A 19,689-nucleotide genomic window follows, 5' to 3' on the forward strand; every position below is an offset into this window, starting at 1 on the left:
AAGGGAAGGGCCATTTAGAATGGCTGCTACTGTAATCTTTATTGAGGTTTTGAGGAAAATATAAACCTCAACTGGGTAAGATATTGTATTAATGTTTATTACTTAAAAAACATTTTTTAAAACATCATAAAAAAATTCCACAAATCAAATCCAGGACAGTTGAACGTTTTATTATTTATGACATTTCTATTATAAAAAAATGTTAAATACACTGCGTGAATAAAAACACTTTTATTACTATTCCTATATTCAAATAGCTTTATGATAGAACCTGAGGTGGAGTTATTATAAAACATTTCAACACGAAACCTAATTAAAACTGAAGTGTGTCACATAACGTCAGTGACGTTTAGTTGTAGCTAGCTAAGAGATTTTATATGAGAATATGCGGATGGTTTTGTCGTTTCAATTCTTGCCAGCTTTACAGCCTTTCCTTCAACAAACTGTCTTACCAGTGACTGGAACACAAGAGGTCCATATTTGTCTGTGTTGTCATCCAAGATGGAGAATAATGTGTCCAGAATATCTTGGAGAAACTGTAAGACACAAATAGATAGAAACATTGTTACCTAAATGTACCGGTAAGCTTGCAGCAGCTTAATTGGCCTTAAAGGAATAGTACACCCAAAACATGATTAGCCTTCATTTTCTACTCACCCCCATGCTGAACAACACTCTGGAGTACTTTTTTGATATCTCAAATGCATCTGGAGATCTGGGAGGCTTCTTGCTGTCTGCTGACATTCAAATAATGGAGGTCTATGGTGCCCGAGACAGAAAGGTCCATAAAAGTCCACAAAAAACGTGTCAATATTCCTCCATACTGCTCGTCCAATGTATTCCAAGTGTCCTGAGTGGGTAGCATCCAGAATTTACTCGAAACGAAGTCATTTAGAATGTTTTTAGAGCATAAACAGTAGTGTATAGGATTTCCTGAAAGCGCGCACATGCGCGCTCCCGACGCTACGGAAGCCGGCAGACCAAACCAGCGCATTCAGCTCGGCAAAGAACTCATGCTCTTCCTCAACACTGAAGTCCTCAGACATTTTTCTTTCGTTGTTTCTTTCTTTGCACAGGTAAACAGCACATTTCTTCTTCTACGCTTGCATTATTGGCAGAGCAGACGCTGAATGCGCACTTTCATCTGGCTTGGTCTGCCGGCTTCCGTAGCGTCATGAACGCGCCCGCGCGCGCTTTCAGGAAATCCTATACACTACTGTTTATGCTCTAAAAACATTCTAAATGACTTCGTTTCGAGTAAATTCTGGATGCTACCCACTCAGGAGACTTGGAATACATTGGACGAGCAGTATGGAGGAATATTGAAACGTTTTTTGTGGACTTTTATGGACCTTTCTGTCTCGGTCACCATAGACCTCCATTATTTGAATGTCAGCAGACAGCAAGAAGCCTCCCAGATCTCCAGATGCATTTGAGATATCAAAAAAGTACTCCAGAGTGTTGTTCAGCATGGAGGTGAGTAGAAAATGAAGGCTAATCATGTTTTGGGTGTACTATTCCTTTAATCTGTTTATTACATCACAAATCATCCTGTTTCCAGTTTCAGAGAGACATGGAGCCCCCTTTTGAAGAGAAACAACCTCATTCATCTGATAAAAGCCTTGATTATTTTTTTTTTTTATTAAGTTAAATGTTTAATTCTTTGCTTCTCTGAGTAAAAACCCAACTACAGTGCAATTAGTAAGCATTTACAACCCCTTCTCTTTTTCCACATGGTTAACCAACAGACTTAGGCAGCAACCCACCAAAAACGTTACAATTACACCAGACTAGAAACATTAGCTTCTCTTAGTCTGACAATCATTGATGTGATTTTGGTCAAATCCATACAGGCTGCAGTTTGCCTTTTGGTCAATGGTAGCTTCTGATATTCCTGAAAAGGGCCTGACTGGTGGAGAACAATAGCAGTGATTAATATTTGGATCGACTTCAGTCTCCACAGGGGAAAACTAAAGCTCCACTGATCATCTAAAAGGATGATGAGTGGAAATCAGGCATCTAAACTCAACTTTAGAGTTTAGACGTCAATCTCTAACGTTATGCTCTCTCAGCTTTTCTCATTGTAGCTTTGCCTCGTCTGTTCCCGTTTAGCTGTGACACCATCCTGGAGAGAAATATCAGCTGTGCTGCTGCCATCAACACCCTTGTTTATAGATGTTGGAGATTGGCCTGTTTTTCAGTATAGTCCTGTTTCTCTGACTCTGACTGACTAGATGTGCTTTCTTCATCCTCTGACATGGGAGTTGACTCGGAGCTCGTCTACCTGGCTGTGGCAGGCTGTGTGTGTTTCCTGGACGGGGCCGCCTTTTACAGCTGCTTTTTGTATCTCTGCTTCTGTCTCCTTGAACCCCAGTCAGCCTCTGAAGATGGTCGCTCACTTTGAAAGTCATTACTAAGGGTTTGAAAGTCATTACTAAGGGTGTGAATATTTATTGGATGAGTCTACTATATTTCAATGTTTACATCTCTTATAAAGGTACAACATTTCAAACTATTCTTCCATTTTTTTATTAAGGATTTGTATGATAAAATAAACAAAAAATGACTAAGTAATAAATGATTAAGGTGCAGGTGGCTGGCAGCTTCTGGTTGGGCAGATTGGTGAGTTAGTGGTGACTGCAGTAACAGATTTAACAAAGGTCAATGTCAGGTTAATTGCAGAGGAACACTGACTGAACATGGCAGCCAGATGGCCTTAACTGGCTATCCATCCATTACAAAGATTACTTCAGAGAACTGCAACAAAATAAATAAAGCTCAGTGAAATTAAACTGGTTTGAAATGTGCTGCCAGCAGTTTCACACCTCAGATGATGTTAGCTGCCAAACACTGGAAATCACTGCCTTGTATTAACACATCCAGGACAAGGACAGTGTATAATCACCTGAGGGATATCACACTAGAGCAAAGGAAAGGAAGCCTCTGAGCTAAGCCCAATTAAAACACAAGGAAAAACTGTAAAGCTGTGTAAACGGTTAACATAAATTTTCTCCTCGACCGGGTGGTTAAAATAGTCTGAAAATGAGACTTGGTCAGAGTTTTCCACTTATAAAACCACAACTTTAATCATTTTTAGTGAATATTGTTGATATCATGAAGGCGATGGACATAAATAGAGCCCTCCTTCACTCTTTGTCGTCTCAATGAACCTCACCTTGACGATTTCTTCTCCACTGACGTGTCGAAGACGCCCAAGGATGTCCATGACCCGGTCAGGATGGGCCTTCCACTTAAGCAGGGCCAAGAGGTCCACTTTAAATTAAAATAAGCATAATCTGAACATTATAATACTGTTTGAATAACTTGAAGCAGAAATAGGAAAAATATGGCGACTCTAAATATATTTATTAGAAACAAGTCTGCTCTATGATAATTGGCGTTAAGCTGTAAAGAAAAGGTGAGCTTTTACATTTTTCTGACAGATTGATCAATTCCCATCATGAAATATGTCCATATTTTTTTACTGCTGTTTGGTGATGAGATCAGTCAACATTTTTTTGCATGCATTGCTTAGAGGAATAAGCAGCAGTTGGACATGGTTTATTATAGATGATGACTATATGACATACTGCCTGAAAATTATTGAGCAAAATATGTTTAGCATCTGTTTTTGCAATAAAAAAAAATACATAAATAAAATTCCCTGTAGAAAATTATTTTTCACTTTCATACTAAATTCTGAGCAGACTTAAACACTAGTTGATAAATTGGGCACCGTTCTGAGTGAGTTTGGTGGAGGAGAGCTGCGTGGAGATCCAGAAGGTCTCCTTGGTGCTGCGCTGGAAGATGAGGCTGGAGGGGATGTTGGGACAGCTGTTGAAGTCGTCCTTACAGCAGGGGAGACCCAGGTAGAGGGCATGGTTACTGAAGGTTGTATTCTCATCACACTGAAACCAAGAGACCAACAAATAAAACGAACAAGGACCAGAAAAAAAGGAGAGGTTGCTCTGATTAGCATTTATTAAACAAGTGTTCCTTTATTACAGATGAATTAAACATCAACTGAAAGAAATATAATCTACTTTTCCTTCTAACAACTGAAAATAAAAAGGAAATTAAATTTCTCATCTATGGTTCAACAACCAAAAAATACTGACGCAACCCTAATTAGAAAAATGAAGAATTAGAAATTCATTGACTAGTAAACTGGATACCTGATGGTGCAAAGGAACTTTTTATTATTTTCAGACAAAATTTAAATCCCTGAGAGCAGAAATTGAATAAAAACAAAGTGGAAGAGTCAGACAAAGAGAGATGTGGTATTTTTCCAGTCTGACCTTGTAGACATAGAGCTCATGACTCTCGTCAGATAAAGTGGTTCCATCCTCCCTCATCAGTGGAGTGAAGGCAAAGCCATACAGCTTCTTTTCTCCTTTATCCTTTGCTGTAGAGAGATAGAAAACAAGAAAGAATTAAAAATATAAAGGAAGAGAATAGAAAGAGCACACATAAAAAAAAATCATCATCTTAACGTTTTAGCAACTAGACAATGAGACAAAGTTAATTGTTAAAGGTTTTGAGAACTAATTGTTTGTGCTGTCATGGTTTCTGTGTTCTTTTTCATCTGTACAGTTATCTGTTTTCTCTTCAGCCCTAATATTTTTCACAGTTCTGTTAACTCATTGTTAATAATCTACTCACTTGAGCAATGTCTGAACTCAAAGCGGAGGTGGGATCCTCTGAAACGATCGATGGGAATCGGCAGCTTGATCACTTCATTCCATCGAGGGCTGTTGTTATGGTAAAGGACGAAGGAGCGATACTCAGGGATGTTGGGCTCACCTGAACCCAAACTGATGCAGTCCTGCAGGGGGAGCCAGAGACAGTGTTCAATCACCAAAAATACATAACAGAGAGATCCCTTAATCACAATGTTTAAGCAGACAATTTTTAAATCCACAGAGAGCTGTTACCTGGGACAAAATTATTTAGTTAAATGTGAACTATTTTGATAACTCTTGCACTCATTGTTGAGGCAGCTATGATTCAAATGCAAATTAAAAAGTCTACCTCTCTGCCTGATTTTTAAATCGCTCGTTAAAACTCATCTCTTTGTATTGGCTTTCAAAACTATGTAAGATGTTGATTTTAGCCTATGATTAATTATTCTAAATAATTTTTACTTTATTATAGATTTTATAGTTCAAGATTGTATTTAGTTATTTCTTTTATGCCTTTATAATTTTTTTTTTATTTATTCATTTTTTTCTTTATCTATGTCCGACTAGTCTGTGTAATGGTCAGAGATGGGAAGTAAAGAAGTACAAATACTTCGTTACTGTACTCAAGTAGATTTTTCTGATATTTTTACTTTACTTTACTACTTATTTTTATGGCGACTTTTTACTTCTACTCCTTACATTTTTACACAAATATCTGTACTTTCTACTCCTTACATTTTAAAAAATTGGCTCGTTACTTTAGTTTTGAATCATTTCAATGGAGTTACCGTTATTATTTTTCACGTCATCAATACCAAATTCAATCTAATTGGATGGGAATCTACGTTGCATTTGACGCACCACTACAAGATGAATCAACAGATTCGGCGGTATTCATTGGCGGCAAATCATTGCAGCTTGGTGGCGGTGGCGTTAGCATAGTAGCATGGACGACGAGATGATTGAAAATGAACACAACGGAGATCTAGTCCTATTGGCAGACATCCATTTAAAATGTAGGCAACGGCATGAAAAAAGTGGTTTCTACTTTTACTTTTATACTTTAAGTAAATTTACAAGCCTGTACTTTGTTACTTTTACTTGAGTAAAGAAGTTTAATCAGTACTTCCACTTTTACCAGAGTATTTTTTAACACAAGTATCTGTACTTTTACTCAAGTACGGAAAGTGAGTACTTTTGTCATCTCTGGTAATGGTTTTATGTTTTTTCATTGTACAGCGTTTTGGACCTTAGGGAAATTTTAAAGTGCTTTAAAAATAAAGTTGGATTGGATTGGAAAATATGAGGAGAAAAAGTAATATCATAAATCATATAACTAAACTGTCATAAAACTTCTGCAATTTTATTATTATTATTTATTTATTTTTTTTACAAAAGTTTACATTACATAATAAGAATTTATTGGAGAAAGCTACAAATTGGGGTTTAGATAGGGAGTTTTTTAACCTACAACCTTGGAACAAGCAAAAAGCTGCTCTGCAACTATTGTAAGAACTTTTGTTAATAGACTAAGATGAAAATCATGTTTGTAGCGCCATTTCTTTTTTCAAATAACCAAAAACGAATTGCTTTCAAAGTATAAACCTGGTGGATTTGGGAGAAAGAATATGTACAGTTAAATAAGGTAAAATCTCAATTTAAAACATCAACTTATTATTGTTTAGAGAACGCATTTCTAATTTCCTTTTAAAAACAAAACTTATTTTAACAGAATTTGTTTGATGTAACTCTAACCTTGTTTATGAATTAATGTGGGCCTACCTGTATGAGGTCATGATGCTTTAACCATTTCCAGCATCTGCTGCACTTTTTTTTTTTTTTATATATATATATATATATCTATATATATATAGATACACTATATTGCCAAAAGTATTTGCTCACCTGCCTTGACTCACATATGAGCTTAAGTGACATCCCGTTCCTAATCCATAGGGTTCAATATGACGTCGGTCCACCCTTTGCAGCTAGAACAGCTTCAACTCTTCTGGGAAGGCTGTCCACAAGGTTTAGGAGTGTGTTTATGGGAATTTTTGACCATTCTTCCAGAAGCGCATTTGTGAGGTCGCACACTGATGTTGGACGAGAAGGCCTGGCTCTCAGTCTCCGCTCTAATTCATCCCAAAGGTGTTCTATCGGGTTGAGGTCAGGACTCTGTGCAGGCCAGTCAAGTTCATCCACACCAGACTCTGTCATCCATGTCTTTATGGACCTTGCTTTGTGCACTGGTGCACAGTCATGTTGGAAGAGGAAGGGGCCAGCTCCAAACTGTTCCCACAAAGTTGGGAGCATGGAATTGTCCAAAATGTCTTGGTATGCTGAAGCATTCAGAGTTCCTTTCACTGGAACTAAGGGGCCAAGCCCAGCTCCTGAAAAACAACCCCACACCATAATCCCCCCTCCACCAAACTTTACACTTGGCACAATGCAGTCAGACAAGTACCGTTCTCCTGGCAACCGCCAAACCCAGACCCGTCCATCAGATTGCCAGATGGAGAAGCGCGATTCGTCACTCCAGAGAACGCGTCTCCACTGCTCTAGAGTCCAGTGGCGGCGTGCTTTACACCACCGCATCCGACGCTTTGCATTGCACTTGGTGATGTATGGCTTGGATGCAGCTGCTCGACCATGGAAACCCATTCCATGAAGCTCTCTGCGCACTGTTCTTGAGCTAATCTGAAGGCCACATGAAGTTTGGAGGTCTGTAGTGATTGACTCTGCAGAAAGTTGGCGACCTCTTCGCACTATGCGCGTCAGCATCCGCTGACCCCGCTCCGTCAGTTTACGTGGCCTACCACTTCGTGGCTGAGTTGCTGTCGTTCCCAAACACTTCCATTTTCTTATAATACAGCTGACAGTTGACTGTGGAATATTTAGGAGCGAGGAAATTTCACGACTGGATTTGTTGCACAGGTGGCATCCTATCACAGTTCCACGCTGGAATTCACTGAGCTCCTGAGAGCGACCCATTCTTTCACAAATGTTTGTAAAAACAGTCTGCATGCCTAGGTGCTTGAATTTATACACCTGTGGCCATGGAAGTGATTGGAACACCTGATTCCAATAATTTGGATGGGTGAGCAAATACTTTTGGCAATATAGTGTATATATATATATCAAACTAAGCAGGATAAACTGTATTTGTCAGACCAGCTTCATACCTTCAGTATTTCTCCATCTGCGTAGATGACATACATCGTCACTTCAACGTTTTTCTGAACACTCTTTCCTCCTCTCTCAAAGTCGCCTCGCTCCAGATTAAGGTACAGGTCATTACGGATGTCGCCTGATTCAGGAAGAATGAAACAAAAGAAAACAACACAAATTAACAACAACCATAATAACAAATAATGTCCTTTTTTAAAGATGGGATTGGTGTGTTCACATTTAAATGCTACATACAGTAACATAAGGAAAGGGAACAGCCGGAGCATAAAGGACAAACATGTCCTGAAGCACAAACAGTCTCAAACACATTTAAAATTGAATATCTAACAAACCAAAGATAAATGACCTGTGTTTTCACGTGGGGATTCATTTGTCATTTCCTGCTCGTCCTTACAGAGGAGGTGTCACCTTTAATATATCATATGGGCGTTAAATACTCACTCCATCTCTGCCTAAGGGGAGGAGAGCTTAATGTGTGTGAAAGAGGTGTGAAAGACCCTTTGACATGTTGTGTGTTTTACAATACAGCCGTGCTGTCCCTGCTTTTAGAGGACAGTTTTCAGGGTTAATGTTCCTTCCTGTGCTTATCTGGGTAATTCTTAAAGTTATATACTCTTAAATATGCATCTAAATGCTGCATTCTGATTATGAACACACGTGAAACTAAATAGGAAGAGTCTGGTACTGCAGACACGGTTTTGTTTTTGCAATTGCAAAAAAATCTTTTTGCAATTTAATCACACCTGGAGCTCAGACTGTATGTTTTTATAATTTTATTATTAAAATTAGGTGTAACAATGTCTACAGATGAAAAACTCGGAGCATAAATATCCATGGGCGTAGGTTTGCATAGGGACCATAGGGACATGTCCCTACCAAAATTTTGAACCGACCTAATTTTCCCTACCAATAATTGGATGTGAGCAACATGTTTATAATTTACAGCAGTAGTTGTTGCAGCAGTGGCTTCTTTTCCTCTCGCAGCTCCTCTGCCTGGTCTCTCCTGTCCCTTCACGCAGCAGCGCATGGAACTGCTGCGCTGTTTAACTCCACTCTCATTGGTTTTTCTGCCTTAGGTCCCGCCTTCTCTCTCCTTGATAGGCTGTTTTCTAGTCCGTCCGTGCTTGGAGCACAAAATTGAACATTTATTCACACTAGAATGTCGCGGTTACTACAATAAATATCAGGCTGCAAAACTAGTCCCAATGAAAAAAAAAAAAAAAAAAGGAATATCATGTGCACTAAAAAACAAAAACCTTTTTTTTTTCTTTTTTAAAACGAAATATTCTGAGTCAGCCAGGATTTCTGAGGACTGCTGGAAAAATGGGCAAATAAAGGCTGTAAGCCATCAACATTTCTGATTCTTAGCCACAGCCAATTAAGAAAGAAAATGTGAGGGTTTCCTTTTTACCGATATTTAGTTGCTATTACTGTTTTCATTTTTTGATGACTCTTTCAGGTATAATTATTAGCAGGTGTTATTTCTTTTATAGAGTAGCCTATAACAACAAGAAATGGTGCCTAAACATCTGCTATTTTTTGTTTAAAAAGCATAATTAGGGTTCCACATAATAATAATAATTTAATTGACTATTTATACTTCTAGAAATAGGATAAAGACAAGAACAAACAGCGGAAGAATATTAACATTGATTTTATCTTACATAGATTTCCACACAGTCTATAAGTAAATTAGTACAAACATTAATGTCTGGTAAAAATGCTTGAATCTGACTGTTTATTTTGGATATTATTAAATTACAGATAAGATAGTGTTATAATGTCTTTTATAATTGTTAAAAGTGATTTTATATTTTAATACACTTAGGCTCATGCTCAGTGTTGTGTTTGGAGATGATGCCACTAAAAAAGAAAATAGACATAAGGAGCTATTTAAACAGTCAGACAGTAAGCATTATAGGACAATGATAAAAGGTTGAGTTACATTTAATACTTTACTATTAAAAATGCACTTATACATTATATGATTATAGGAAACACAGATGTCCAGTAATAAAGATGCAGGGCAGCTTGTAGGTGAAGCAGCTGGCCTTCAGTGCTTCAGGTGATGTCTAAATAAACCAGGTGATACTAAAATATTTCCTCTAGATGAGTTCTGGAGGAAGAATATTGACAGACAAAAACGTTTTTTTTTTTAATCTTATATATTATATATATATGTTGTATTTTTAAAATTTTGGTATAATTACTGATCTAAGTGGCTCTGTCGGAGAAAGGCATATATTTAATTTTTATTATGTTTTAGAGTCTCTATACTCCAGTTAATGATGAATCACTCACTAAATTAGTTGACGATTGTTGAAATAATCAATTAATAGGCTACGATTCATTTTTTCAGTACCAGATAAAATACATGAAATGGGCTACACAGAGTAACTATAGCCCAGATGTTCCACTTTTATAGTGAAGTTAATATTTTAATGAGTGTATTATTTTGCTTGATACAGAGAGAGCATAGTAGGTAAAAATATAAGAGTGGGGTTTAACTCTGCACCATTCTATATCTTCAGAAGAAAATACTGTATTTACCTTCTCTCTTAGTCGTTCAAATGAAACCATTTTCAAAGTGGAAAACAGTCCTAATTCCACATTGATCAGAGCCTGTGATACTTCAAACATTGATAAACAGCATCTAATGAATGTAGTGCTTATACAATTTTTATTAATGTAGCAAAATTATGCTTTTCTCTTTTAACAATGAATTCCTCTTATCAGTACGGATCCTCACACCGTGCATAAAAAAGGACATGCATATTGCATAGCACCAATGACAACCGACTGATAGTGTCCCTACCAAAGTTCAAATCAAACCTACGCCCTTGTAAATATCTGATTAGAAAAAAACATGAACAAAAATGTTCTCACCTTGATCTTATGAGCTATGAACTATCTACTGCTGAAAAATGCTTCTTTATTATTCTCATGTCCTATTTTCTCTGTCTTCTCTTTTTCTGTATTTTAAGAATCTACAGCATGTGAAACGACACCAGCACTGAGTTCATCCTGTAGGACTGCAGATGGGACTGTTTGAGTGAATTAAAACTTCACTGGAAACTGAAAAATTTGTTTTACATCCGTGGGAACCATGAAAAATAAGACTTTACCTAAAAATGATTTGATGCATCTGCATTCCCAGGAGTAAACACATTTACATGATCCGTCATAGTTGTGCCTCCATCTCATTTTTCTTTCATGCCGCAGGGGCGTAAATCACTTTATCCTGTTCTGTCTTACTGTGGGGAAGCTGTGGCTGCATCAAGTCATGTTAAGTTGGAATGAACAGAGCGATAACATTTACATTTTTTTTCATAATGTTAAACATGCATATTGTTATAATGTGTTATTATATTGCTCAAATATAAAAAAACAAAAAACAGATGGAACTTTAAAAGTTTTCACATTAAAAGTTGATAAAGCTGTTTTTTTTTCTGGGTGGCAGGTATATTCTTCCTCCTTATTATGCTGCATCCAGAAAAATCTGAAAGCAAAAAAAAATTCAAATAAAACCTCTGTGGGTGCCAGAATGTGACTCACCTGGCATTATGACATCTGGGAATCCCAGTTTCCGAGTGATGGCTACACCTCTGCTGAAAATAAGAGGGTTTTCTCTGCGGACCTGCTCCATGTCACCTCTTAGCAGCTGCAGGGAGATGATCAGTCCTGCAGGGTTTCATTGAGAGAAGAGTTGAGAAAAAGTCATTCCACAGAAAAGAAGGACATGTCTGCATGAATGGAAACAAACTGGATGTTTTTTTCCTAAACAATAAAAATGAAATGTGCTTCAACTCTTAAACAAGCAAGTGAATGCTGAAACCAAAATATATTTTCTCTCATCAATCCCATTATTGCAGTTGATATCTAAAAATAAAGCTGCAGATTTAAATTAGTCTAAAATGACATTACAGATTGAAATGACCACAACATTTGGTCAAAACTGATGAGACTTTTGGGCCGCAGGAGCTCAGGGTGTAACTTCAGGTCAGACTGAGTCCCTTACAGAGATGCCAATTAAGGGGATTTTCCAGCTAATGTCAAAAATCTGACATCCAGGAATCAGTCAGATGGCATGGAGGAGTTGCTCCTGGGAGGTTTGCATGTTTTTTTTTCTAACCTCTTGCCTTCTGTGTGCTTTAGTTTAATTTAGTTCTCAAATGTCATTTAGTCAGTAGCTATTAAGGCTTGTTTTTAGAAAATTGATTTTCCTAACAGATTTATAAGGACTAATATACTCAATATATAAAAGGAAGATAAAAAAAAAATACTTGTGATGCAAAAGTGATGATAAAACACCGAAAAACGTTTTTTATGGAATTTAAAGACCTGATAATTTAGGTATGATTTTAGGTATGAATGCATAACACGTGTATAATGTTAATAATGTTGCTCTGAGCTTATATACCTATACAAAAAAAAAAACTTGATATGAAAGCCATCAAAAGAGTAAATGGAATGGATATTAAAAAAAAACAATAATCTATAATATAAAGTGAAATAAGTTACTAGATTTGCTTGAGTAGATGGAATGGATATAAAAAAAAACAATAATCTATGATATAAAGTTAAATAAGTTACTAGATTTGCTTAAAGTCTGAAAAAATAAATCATAATTTTTAAAGTTTTGGAAATCTCTCAATTTGTTAAATATTTCTAATACATTGTTAATCATGTCAATGTTAATTAAAAACGGTTAAATAGCAACACTGGCAGTTTAAATGTACATTTAATTCATTTTATTTAATAACCTGAGAGATTATAATATTAAAAAAAGGGAATTAATAATCAAACACATTGTTTTCAAATCCCTCCAATGCTCAGACACTCCTCACACGGCCATGATGTATTAATCCACAGTAGTCCCTACCGTAGTTGGTGCTGGGTGCGGTGTATTTGGTGCTCGACTTGCGGATGATGTTTTCATGGATCTGGTACCATTCATTCTCATTGTTACACCTGGAGGGAAACACAAATGCTTTTATATCAAAGTACATGAAACAGAAATGTTTGACAGGCTTGAAAAAAAAAGACTTCATTAAATGTTTCCCTCTGTCAAATTTAAAAGGGATTTTTTTCCCTCCTGCAGCAAAAGAAAACTCTCTGTGAGGAAATTATTCAAAACCGATGAAATTAGACATGAAATGTATTCAAACAAATGCCCATATATAACCAAAAAATAAAAAGAGACACAGTGCTGTGATGAGAAGCACTTCAGGGTTTCTGTAGGTGATTCTTTTAACTGACAGGTATTCCTTCCCTCTAGGCCATCATTTCTTAAGGGTTTGTTTGAAATAATAGCAAACAGCACTGGAATATTAGCTGTTTGGAAATTATTTAAGAAATACAATAAATAAATAAAAAACACTGAGAGAAGATTAAAGAGGAGAAACAAATCTGAAAGTAAAAATATCATAACAACTTATGCTGTTTTTAGCATTCTAATCCTTTCTTTTATGTTCTTTATCTATAAGCCTAAAATATTCTGTCTCTGACCACAGAATGAGGGCCGGTCTTCCTTAAAAATAGAACATAATCAGTTTCAGTTTTGTTTCTGCAGCTTCTGTATTGTTGCTGTCAGCCTCTTGACTCATTTCCTGACCAGTTAGCATTTTATCTCCTCTATAGTTTATGAGAAAATTCTAATTTCTAATATCATTGTTTGCCTGTGTTCCTCACTGATACCTTTGTTTAATCACATAATTTTGACATAACTTCTGCTGGGGTAGTTCAAGTGTATTTCAGGTTTAACTCTATAAATAATTTCAGGCACGTACCACAGAAGATAAGCTGATGAAACTGAATGAAAAAATGTTTACAATAAAGTATTTCTCTGATGGAGTCAAGTTATGGCAGCTTTTCATTTTCATTCTGTTTTACTCCTGACAGATTTGTTTGTTTTCAGTTAAGATAAACAGGAACTATATCATCTAAATATGGGGAAAGTTTTGAAAGAATTACTTTATGATCTGATTTCTTTAATCACAAAAATCTGGTTGTTATGGAGATGAAACTGATCCATCTACAGAGTTGTAATTTGAGCTATGTGTTAAATTTAGTCTCTGTATGTGCCTCTAGTTTTGTCAACCTTTATCATCTGTGTGGAAGCAGCCACTCACGTGTAAACTTTGAGAACAAAGTCTTTTTCCTCTTTGAGCTCTGAGATGATCTGCAGCACGTCGCTCATGGCCAGAACAGCGCAGCCGTACGGTCTGCGGTACTGGACGTGTGGCGGGCCTTTCTTACTGTCATTCAGCAGCATGCGACCTGAAATAAGTACAAAATCATGTATACTTGGATCAGAGAATTGAAAAGTCATAAGGTACTTTTGAGAATTTTTTTAACAATGTCATTTTAACTGATCATAACTTCATAACTCATATTCAGCGCTAAAGGCTGATGATCTTTACCTGGTATCTTCTGCTTAAGTTACGGTTTTCACTTTTCTTCATTTTTTTTTTTTTTTTTATTTTCCAACAGGCATATTTCAGGTACAATTTATAATGTGAGAAAATAACATGATTTCAAACAAAATACAATCACCAAATGATGATTTATCTTATTAAGGGAAAAAAAAAAAACTGGGGAAAGTAATTCCCCATAAGCCCAATTAATGCTGCACCTCGCAGCAAAAACAATAATCATGTGTTTTGTTTTTATTACTGTGTTGGAAGTTTGGTCCTCTCTTGCAGAATCCATTTATTTCAGCCACAGCGGAGGGATGTTTGTTGAGTTTTAGGCATTTAGAGGAGGACTTTCTGCAGTTTTGGGTTATTGCCCTTCTGAGTAATCAAATGTGCTTTATTTTGTGCTCACAAACGGATTAGTTATTGTCCTTAAGGAATTAATTTTCTTTGCTAAAGAGCAGCATTCATACTTCCGTTGATTAAAACTAAATAAATCTAGGACCAGAAGAAGCAACAAAATGCGACTTATCCAAACTACCAGCCGGTTTCCTTTTAAGCATTGTGTTTGTTTTTCTTTTATGTTGTTGTCTGTAGACCACATTTAATTGGATGAACAGCTTCCAAATGTTTACCTTCTGTGACCAGTATGATGTTTTCACCAAACGCTTTGGGAATAATTAAGGTGGTTTAAGGCAGATCTGATACGGGTCTTTGTGTATCTATTAGGCAGCAATGGTTTTGGCACTGTGGCTCTCTCATTGATGATTTGGGCCAAATCTTTTTTTATACTGATCTAAACTAATTAAAATTAAAGCTATCAACACTTTAGAGATTGTTCTGGGTTGTTTTCTGATCTCCTGGATGATTTAGGATGTTATCTTTGAGTGACTTGGGCTGGCCACCCGCTCCATGGAAAGTACATTACATAATTGGGTCACAGATGCCACAAAACCTTAGAAATGACATAATTTCCAGACTGATATCAATGATTAACATCAATTTTTTTTTTTTTTCTCCCAGATTTTAAGAACTGTATATGTCACATTAAAATTAGTGTTGCACTGATACCCTGCAGGGCCCCAAACCAGCACTAAAATGGTGGTATCAGTATTGGCGAGTACCAACAAATAGGGCACCGATACCATTTTGAAAGCCAAAAGTTTATTCAACTATTGTCAGGCATTCCAGGTAGGCAATACCAATTTCTACTGGATTTTCTTTGTATTAGTCGTTTTCCTGCTTTACAAAGGTAGGCAGCAGCTTGAAAAAAAGCCATGGCGGCAATTACTTTACATCGAAGTAGTATGCAGTTCTTCATATATACAAACACACACATCAATTTTAAACAGATGATATCGGTATCTGCCAATACTGCACAGCCAGGTATCAGTATTGGGGCCAAAAAATGGCATCGGTGCAACACTAGTTAAAAATACAGGTTCTCTTTAGATGATTACTTTATTCTACAGACCAGGCAGTAATCAGTCGTGGGGTGTAGCTTTAGTTAAATCGAACCAAAAACATTTATTACTATTAATGCTTGATTCAAGACTTTTTCACTGAGGATAAAGCTGCTCCAGATAGATCTATCCAATACATTTGAATTTAAAAGGTAGCTTTTGTATTAATTCAGTTTATATTTTCCTGCTGCGTTTTGGTTCATTTGAAACATTTAATAATGAAAATAAAGAAAGTAGAAGAAATATATCAGCCAGCAGATTTTCACAGCACTGTAAGACTGAGTTAAAACAGTCAGACCTGTTCGAATAACTTGTGACACGATGTAGAGATCTCTCTTCATGTCCTTGTTGCTCAGATCCTGCAGTTCAAGAGAGGACAAACCGACATGTCAAAAAAAAACCTAATTGAAATGACAAATAAAATCAGTCCTGAAACAGAAATTGGTACAAAAGGAGACCTTTGATGGAATCTAGTCATTACTTTTTCCATCGACAAGTTTCTTTTTTTTGCAGTTCATACAGTTCAAATGATCATTCAATAAGACAGCAATGGACTAATTATTTTATTAATGGACATAGATTTTATCTATCTTCTGAATTTAAAAAGGGAAGGGCACATGAAGGTATGTTACATAACTAAAGATGCTCCAGCAGCTTTGACCATGAATTATTACCCAGTATTACCAAAACACTTATAAATCTAAAATGCACAAATTTTCCTTTTGAATTTCTCAAAACCACAGAAAAATACATCTCTTCTACCTTGTCTGTATTCTATTTGGGGACATTTGTCTCCAGGCTGATGCTACCATACATCAATAGGGGGCAATGTAATCTTACTTTTAGGAAACCTGCCGCTTTTAGATATTCTCTTTTTAAAAAGCCAAAAACATACATGTTGTTGACATGTGTTTGTCCCGCTTACCGTGAACAGTGCACACAGCCGGTCCACCTTCTCCGGATTCTTTGGTCCTCCATTCTTATTTAGTCTCACCAGGAACTTCTCACTGAAAAACACAATCAAAGGCTTGAGCTTTAATATTTCTGAGTCTCTGGATTTCAGACACCTGCAGCAAGGTTCTTACAAGTCTGATCTGCTTCTTAAAAGGAGACAAATCAAAGGTTTAAAGAGTAAGAAGTAAATACTAAACACTTCATTCCATAAAACAGTTATCATGGCAGACTTTGATGCATCCTCTTATCTGTATACCCTTTGGAACAAAACTCCCAGATAAAGGAACCCAGATCAGATCTATTCAGTCTCCTTGGTAGCTGGAGTTGAAAGATGCCTCTTCTCAGTGCGCCCTGATCTGAAACATCACAAGCAACTAAAATAATACAAATCAACTGAGGCTTTGAGCACAGAAAAAGGGAAATAATTGTCTGTTGTTTACATAAAATCATGAACATGTCTCTATATTCTGTAAACATCATGGAGATTAGACTGCACCGACATATTTATTATCAGTATCATTAAGGTTCCTAATCTTTTTACAGTGAAACCCTTGTATTCCCAATACTATGTAAATGACTGAATCAACTACTCACTTAATCAACGGTATGTTTAATTCATACATAAATATCTTACTGTTATAATCTAGCTGAAAAGAGGTTACATTTTAATAAATTGACTCCAGACACACAAAGTAAAATGTATTTTATAACGATTTAGTTTTGTTTATTTCAGTTTCCAGCTATGGGAACCAAAAATTAATTTGATTAGAAAGTTTGAATATTACATCAGACAAACATAAAATGAATAATATTACAGAGACGTGAGGCTGCCTAATTCCTTATTGTGTGAATTATTGCTCTGGTGCAGCAGACCGTGGATCGGCCGATGATGATGATGTGCAGAGGAAGCCCAGGTTGCTTTAAAAGGAGCCTTAAACTTATCTGCGTGGAAGGCTCTGGGGTCTCACCTTCTCTTTAACAATACCATAAAAAGCTCTTTGAGGTTTTAGTCAGGAAGGTTTGCTGACCAATCCAGTAGAGAGATACTATAAATTTACCATCATTCATTATGTAGTCAAGGTAAGATGTCTCTCATGTTCTTTTCAGCAGTGGCTTAAAACAAAGAATTCAATAGTTGAAGCTCTTGTCTTAAATGCATCTCGGTGTAGCTAAAGCTGCCACACACAGACTTTAGATGTAGACCAAAACGTTTCATGTGAATCCCTCCTAAGCGCCTAAATTCATAAATACTTGATTAGCTTTTCCCATGGCTTCGGTATTGCTAAACCATAGCATAAATGATTAAAGCACAAATATTGAAAAAAAGTAGAATGCATTTTATTAATCTTGTCACATTTCTATTATATACACGTATATACATATACATATATATGTACATATATGTACATATACATATATATATATATATATATATATATATATATATATATATATATATATATATATATATATATATATATATATATATATATATATATATATATATATGTATACTTAACACAAACTGGCAAAAAAAAATTGTGATATTGAAAATGCACATTTAGCGCATTTTACTTTTGATTTCAGTCTTTGAGACAGCAGGTCTCATATGTCAAGAGCTCGCCTGAGGGCAGAGCAGGGGGAGCTTCAGGGGACACGCTGCAGCACAAAGATTGATGCACTGGAAATTGTTTTGTCACAGTTTAATAAATATTGAACAGAACTCTTTTTAAGGATTTTGTCTGCTTATTCTAAATCCCAGAGGAAAAGAGTAAAAGAGCAGAAGGTCAAGTGGGCATAGAACAGAGACAAACAGACTTTATATCTGATCTCCTTCAGGTGGATCATGTTTTGTTTCTGTGTTAAAGACAGTTTGCATGGTTACCTTTTTTGTTTTTTGTTTGGAAATGTCCACATAAGTATGCCAGTTTAAACTTTAAAGCTAAAGTTTTCATACTCCTTCATCTGCTACACATTTAGTCATATTGTCACTATAAACTTGGATGCCGTGCATTGAGATTATACAAGCTAGAACATCATATATAGTTGTGGATAATGATGAAGTGGAAGATATGACAAATAGTTTTTCAGATGAAACTTAGAGTGTGGCGTGTATTTGGCTTCCTGTGGCAGTACTTTTGGAGCACCATCTTTTATTCCAAATACAGTCTTTTGGGTCATGCTTCCACTAACTTTATGCTCTTAGAGTCTGGTTCTCTGCCCATTTGTCTTTGCAAAACAGCTCTGGGCTGCATGGTCTTACTGTGAATGTATCTCCAAATAATTAGCTTTCCTCCCACACTTCCCTTTTAGGTATTGTTTGCATGCATGATTTATCTCCTAGCTGTCCACATGATAGGCTGGAATCCTGTCCAGAGCGTCCCCGCCTCTCACCCAGTGACAGCTGGAGAAACTCATATTATGGTCAGAGACTCCATTTCAATTTGCCAACCAGTAATTTCATGTTTGCTAATAACTGTTTTGCCTTGATATTTGGTTCTATAAGCTAAAGAAACAGGTCAAAGAGACACCAAATATTTTCTTTGTTTGGCAGAAGGCAGATCCATGATGAAATTATAATCTTTATAAACAAAACCAAAAGTTTTCCTTAAGCAGAGCTTACACAAACTGAGAAGTAAACAAACACAGAGCTGAAATAAATTACAAACAAAGCTGGCCAGTCACTGAGAATATATTCAAGATCTGACAGTGAACTGCCGAGCTTTGCAAAAATGTAGATTACTTTGAAATTTTTCAGATTTGGTTAAAAACCAAAAACAAACCTCAAAGCTCATTATGTGATAAAAAAAAAAAAAAACAAGTAGGGTTTAACTTTAAAGTATACAGATGATTATTCTTTTAAAAATGACATTTTTTGTTTGTGAAGATTTAATTTTTGGAAAAAATGAAACATTGTTTATCAAGCATTTTCACAGCTTGAATTTAATTGCCATTTAAATTAAACTCACCTCTCAAAGGAGTTAA

The 19,689-nt window shown here is 36.1% G+C and overlaps 1 protein-coding gene across 11 annotated transcripts in view; it reads right to left on the minus strand.

Annotated features, from left to right (window-relative positions):
- Positions 1–19,689, minus strand: part of LOC119780707 (dedicator of cytokinesis protein 3-like) — a 259,177-nt gene that overhangs the window by 27,547 nt on the left and 211,941 nt on the right. For all 11 annotated transcript variants that reach the window (XM_038280830.1, XM_038280829.1, XM_038280828.1 and 8 more), the window contains 11 exons: positions 16,676–16,757; positions 16,049–16,109; positions 14,003–14,150; positions 12,754–12,842; positions 11,427–11,552; positions 7,865–7,989; positions 4,663–4,825; positions 4,299–4,405; positions 3,737–3,908; positions 3,176–3,273; positions 453–536 (listed from right to left, as the gene is read on the minus strand). In XM_038280830.1, coding sequence (XP_038136758.1) covers positions 453–536; positions 3,176–3,273; positions 3,737–3,908; positions 4,299–4,405; positions 4,663–4,825; positions 7,865–7,989; positions 11,427–11,552; positions 12,754–12,842; positions 14,003–14,150; positions 16,049–16,109; positions 16,676–16,757 — 1,255 coding nt within the window. The remainder of the gene's footprint in view (positions 1–452; positions 537–3,175; positions 3,274–3,736; positions 3,909–4,298; positions 4,406–4,662; positions 4,826–7,864; positions 7,990–11,426; positions 11,553–12,753; positions 12,843–14,002; positions 14,151–16,048; positions 16,110–16,675; positions 16,758–19,689) is intronic.

The sequence above is a fragment of the Cyprinodon tularosa genome, unplaced genomic scaffold (assembly GCF_016077235.1).
Source record: "Cyprinodon tularosa strain WSP-4 unplaced genomic scaffold, ASM1607723v1 ctg165, whole genome shotgun sequence".
NCBI lineage: Eukaryota > Metazoa > Chordata > Actinopteri > Cyprinodontiformes > Cyprinodontidae > Cyprinodon > Cyprinodon tularosa.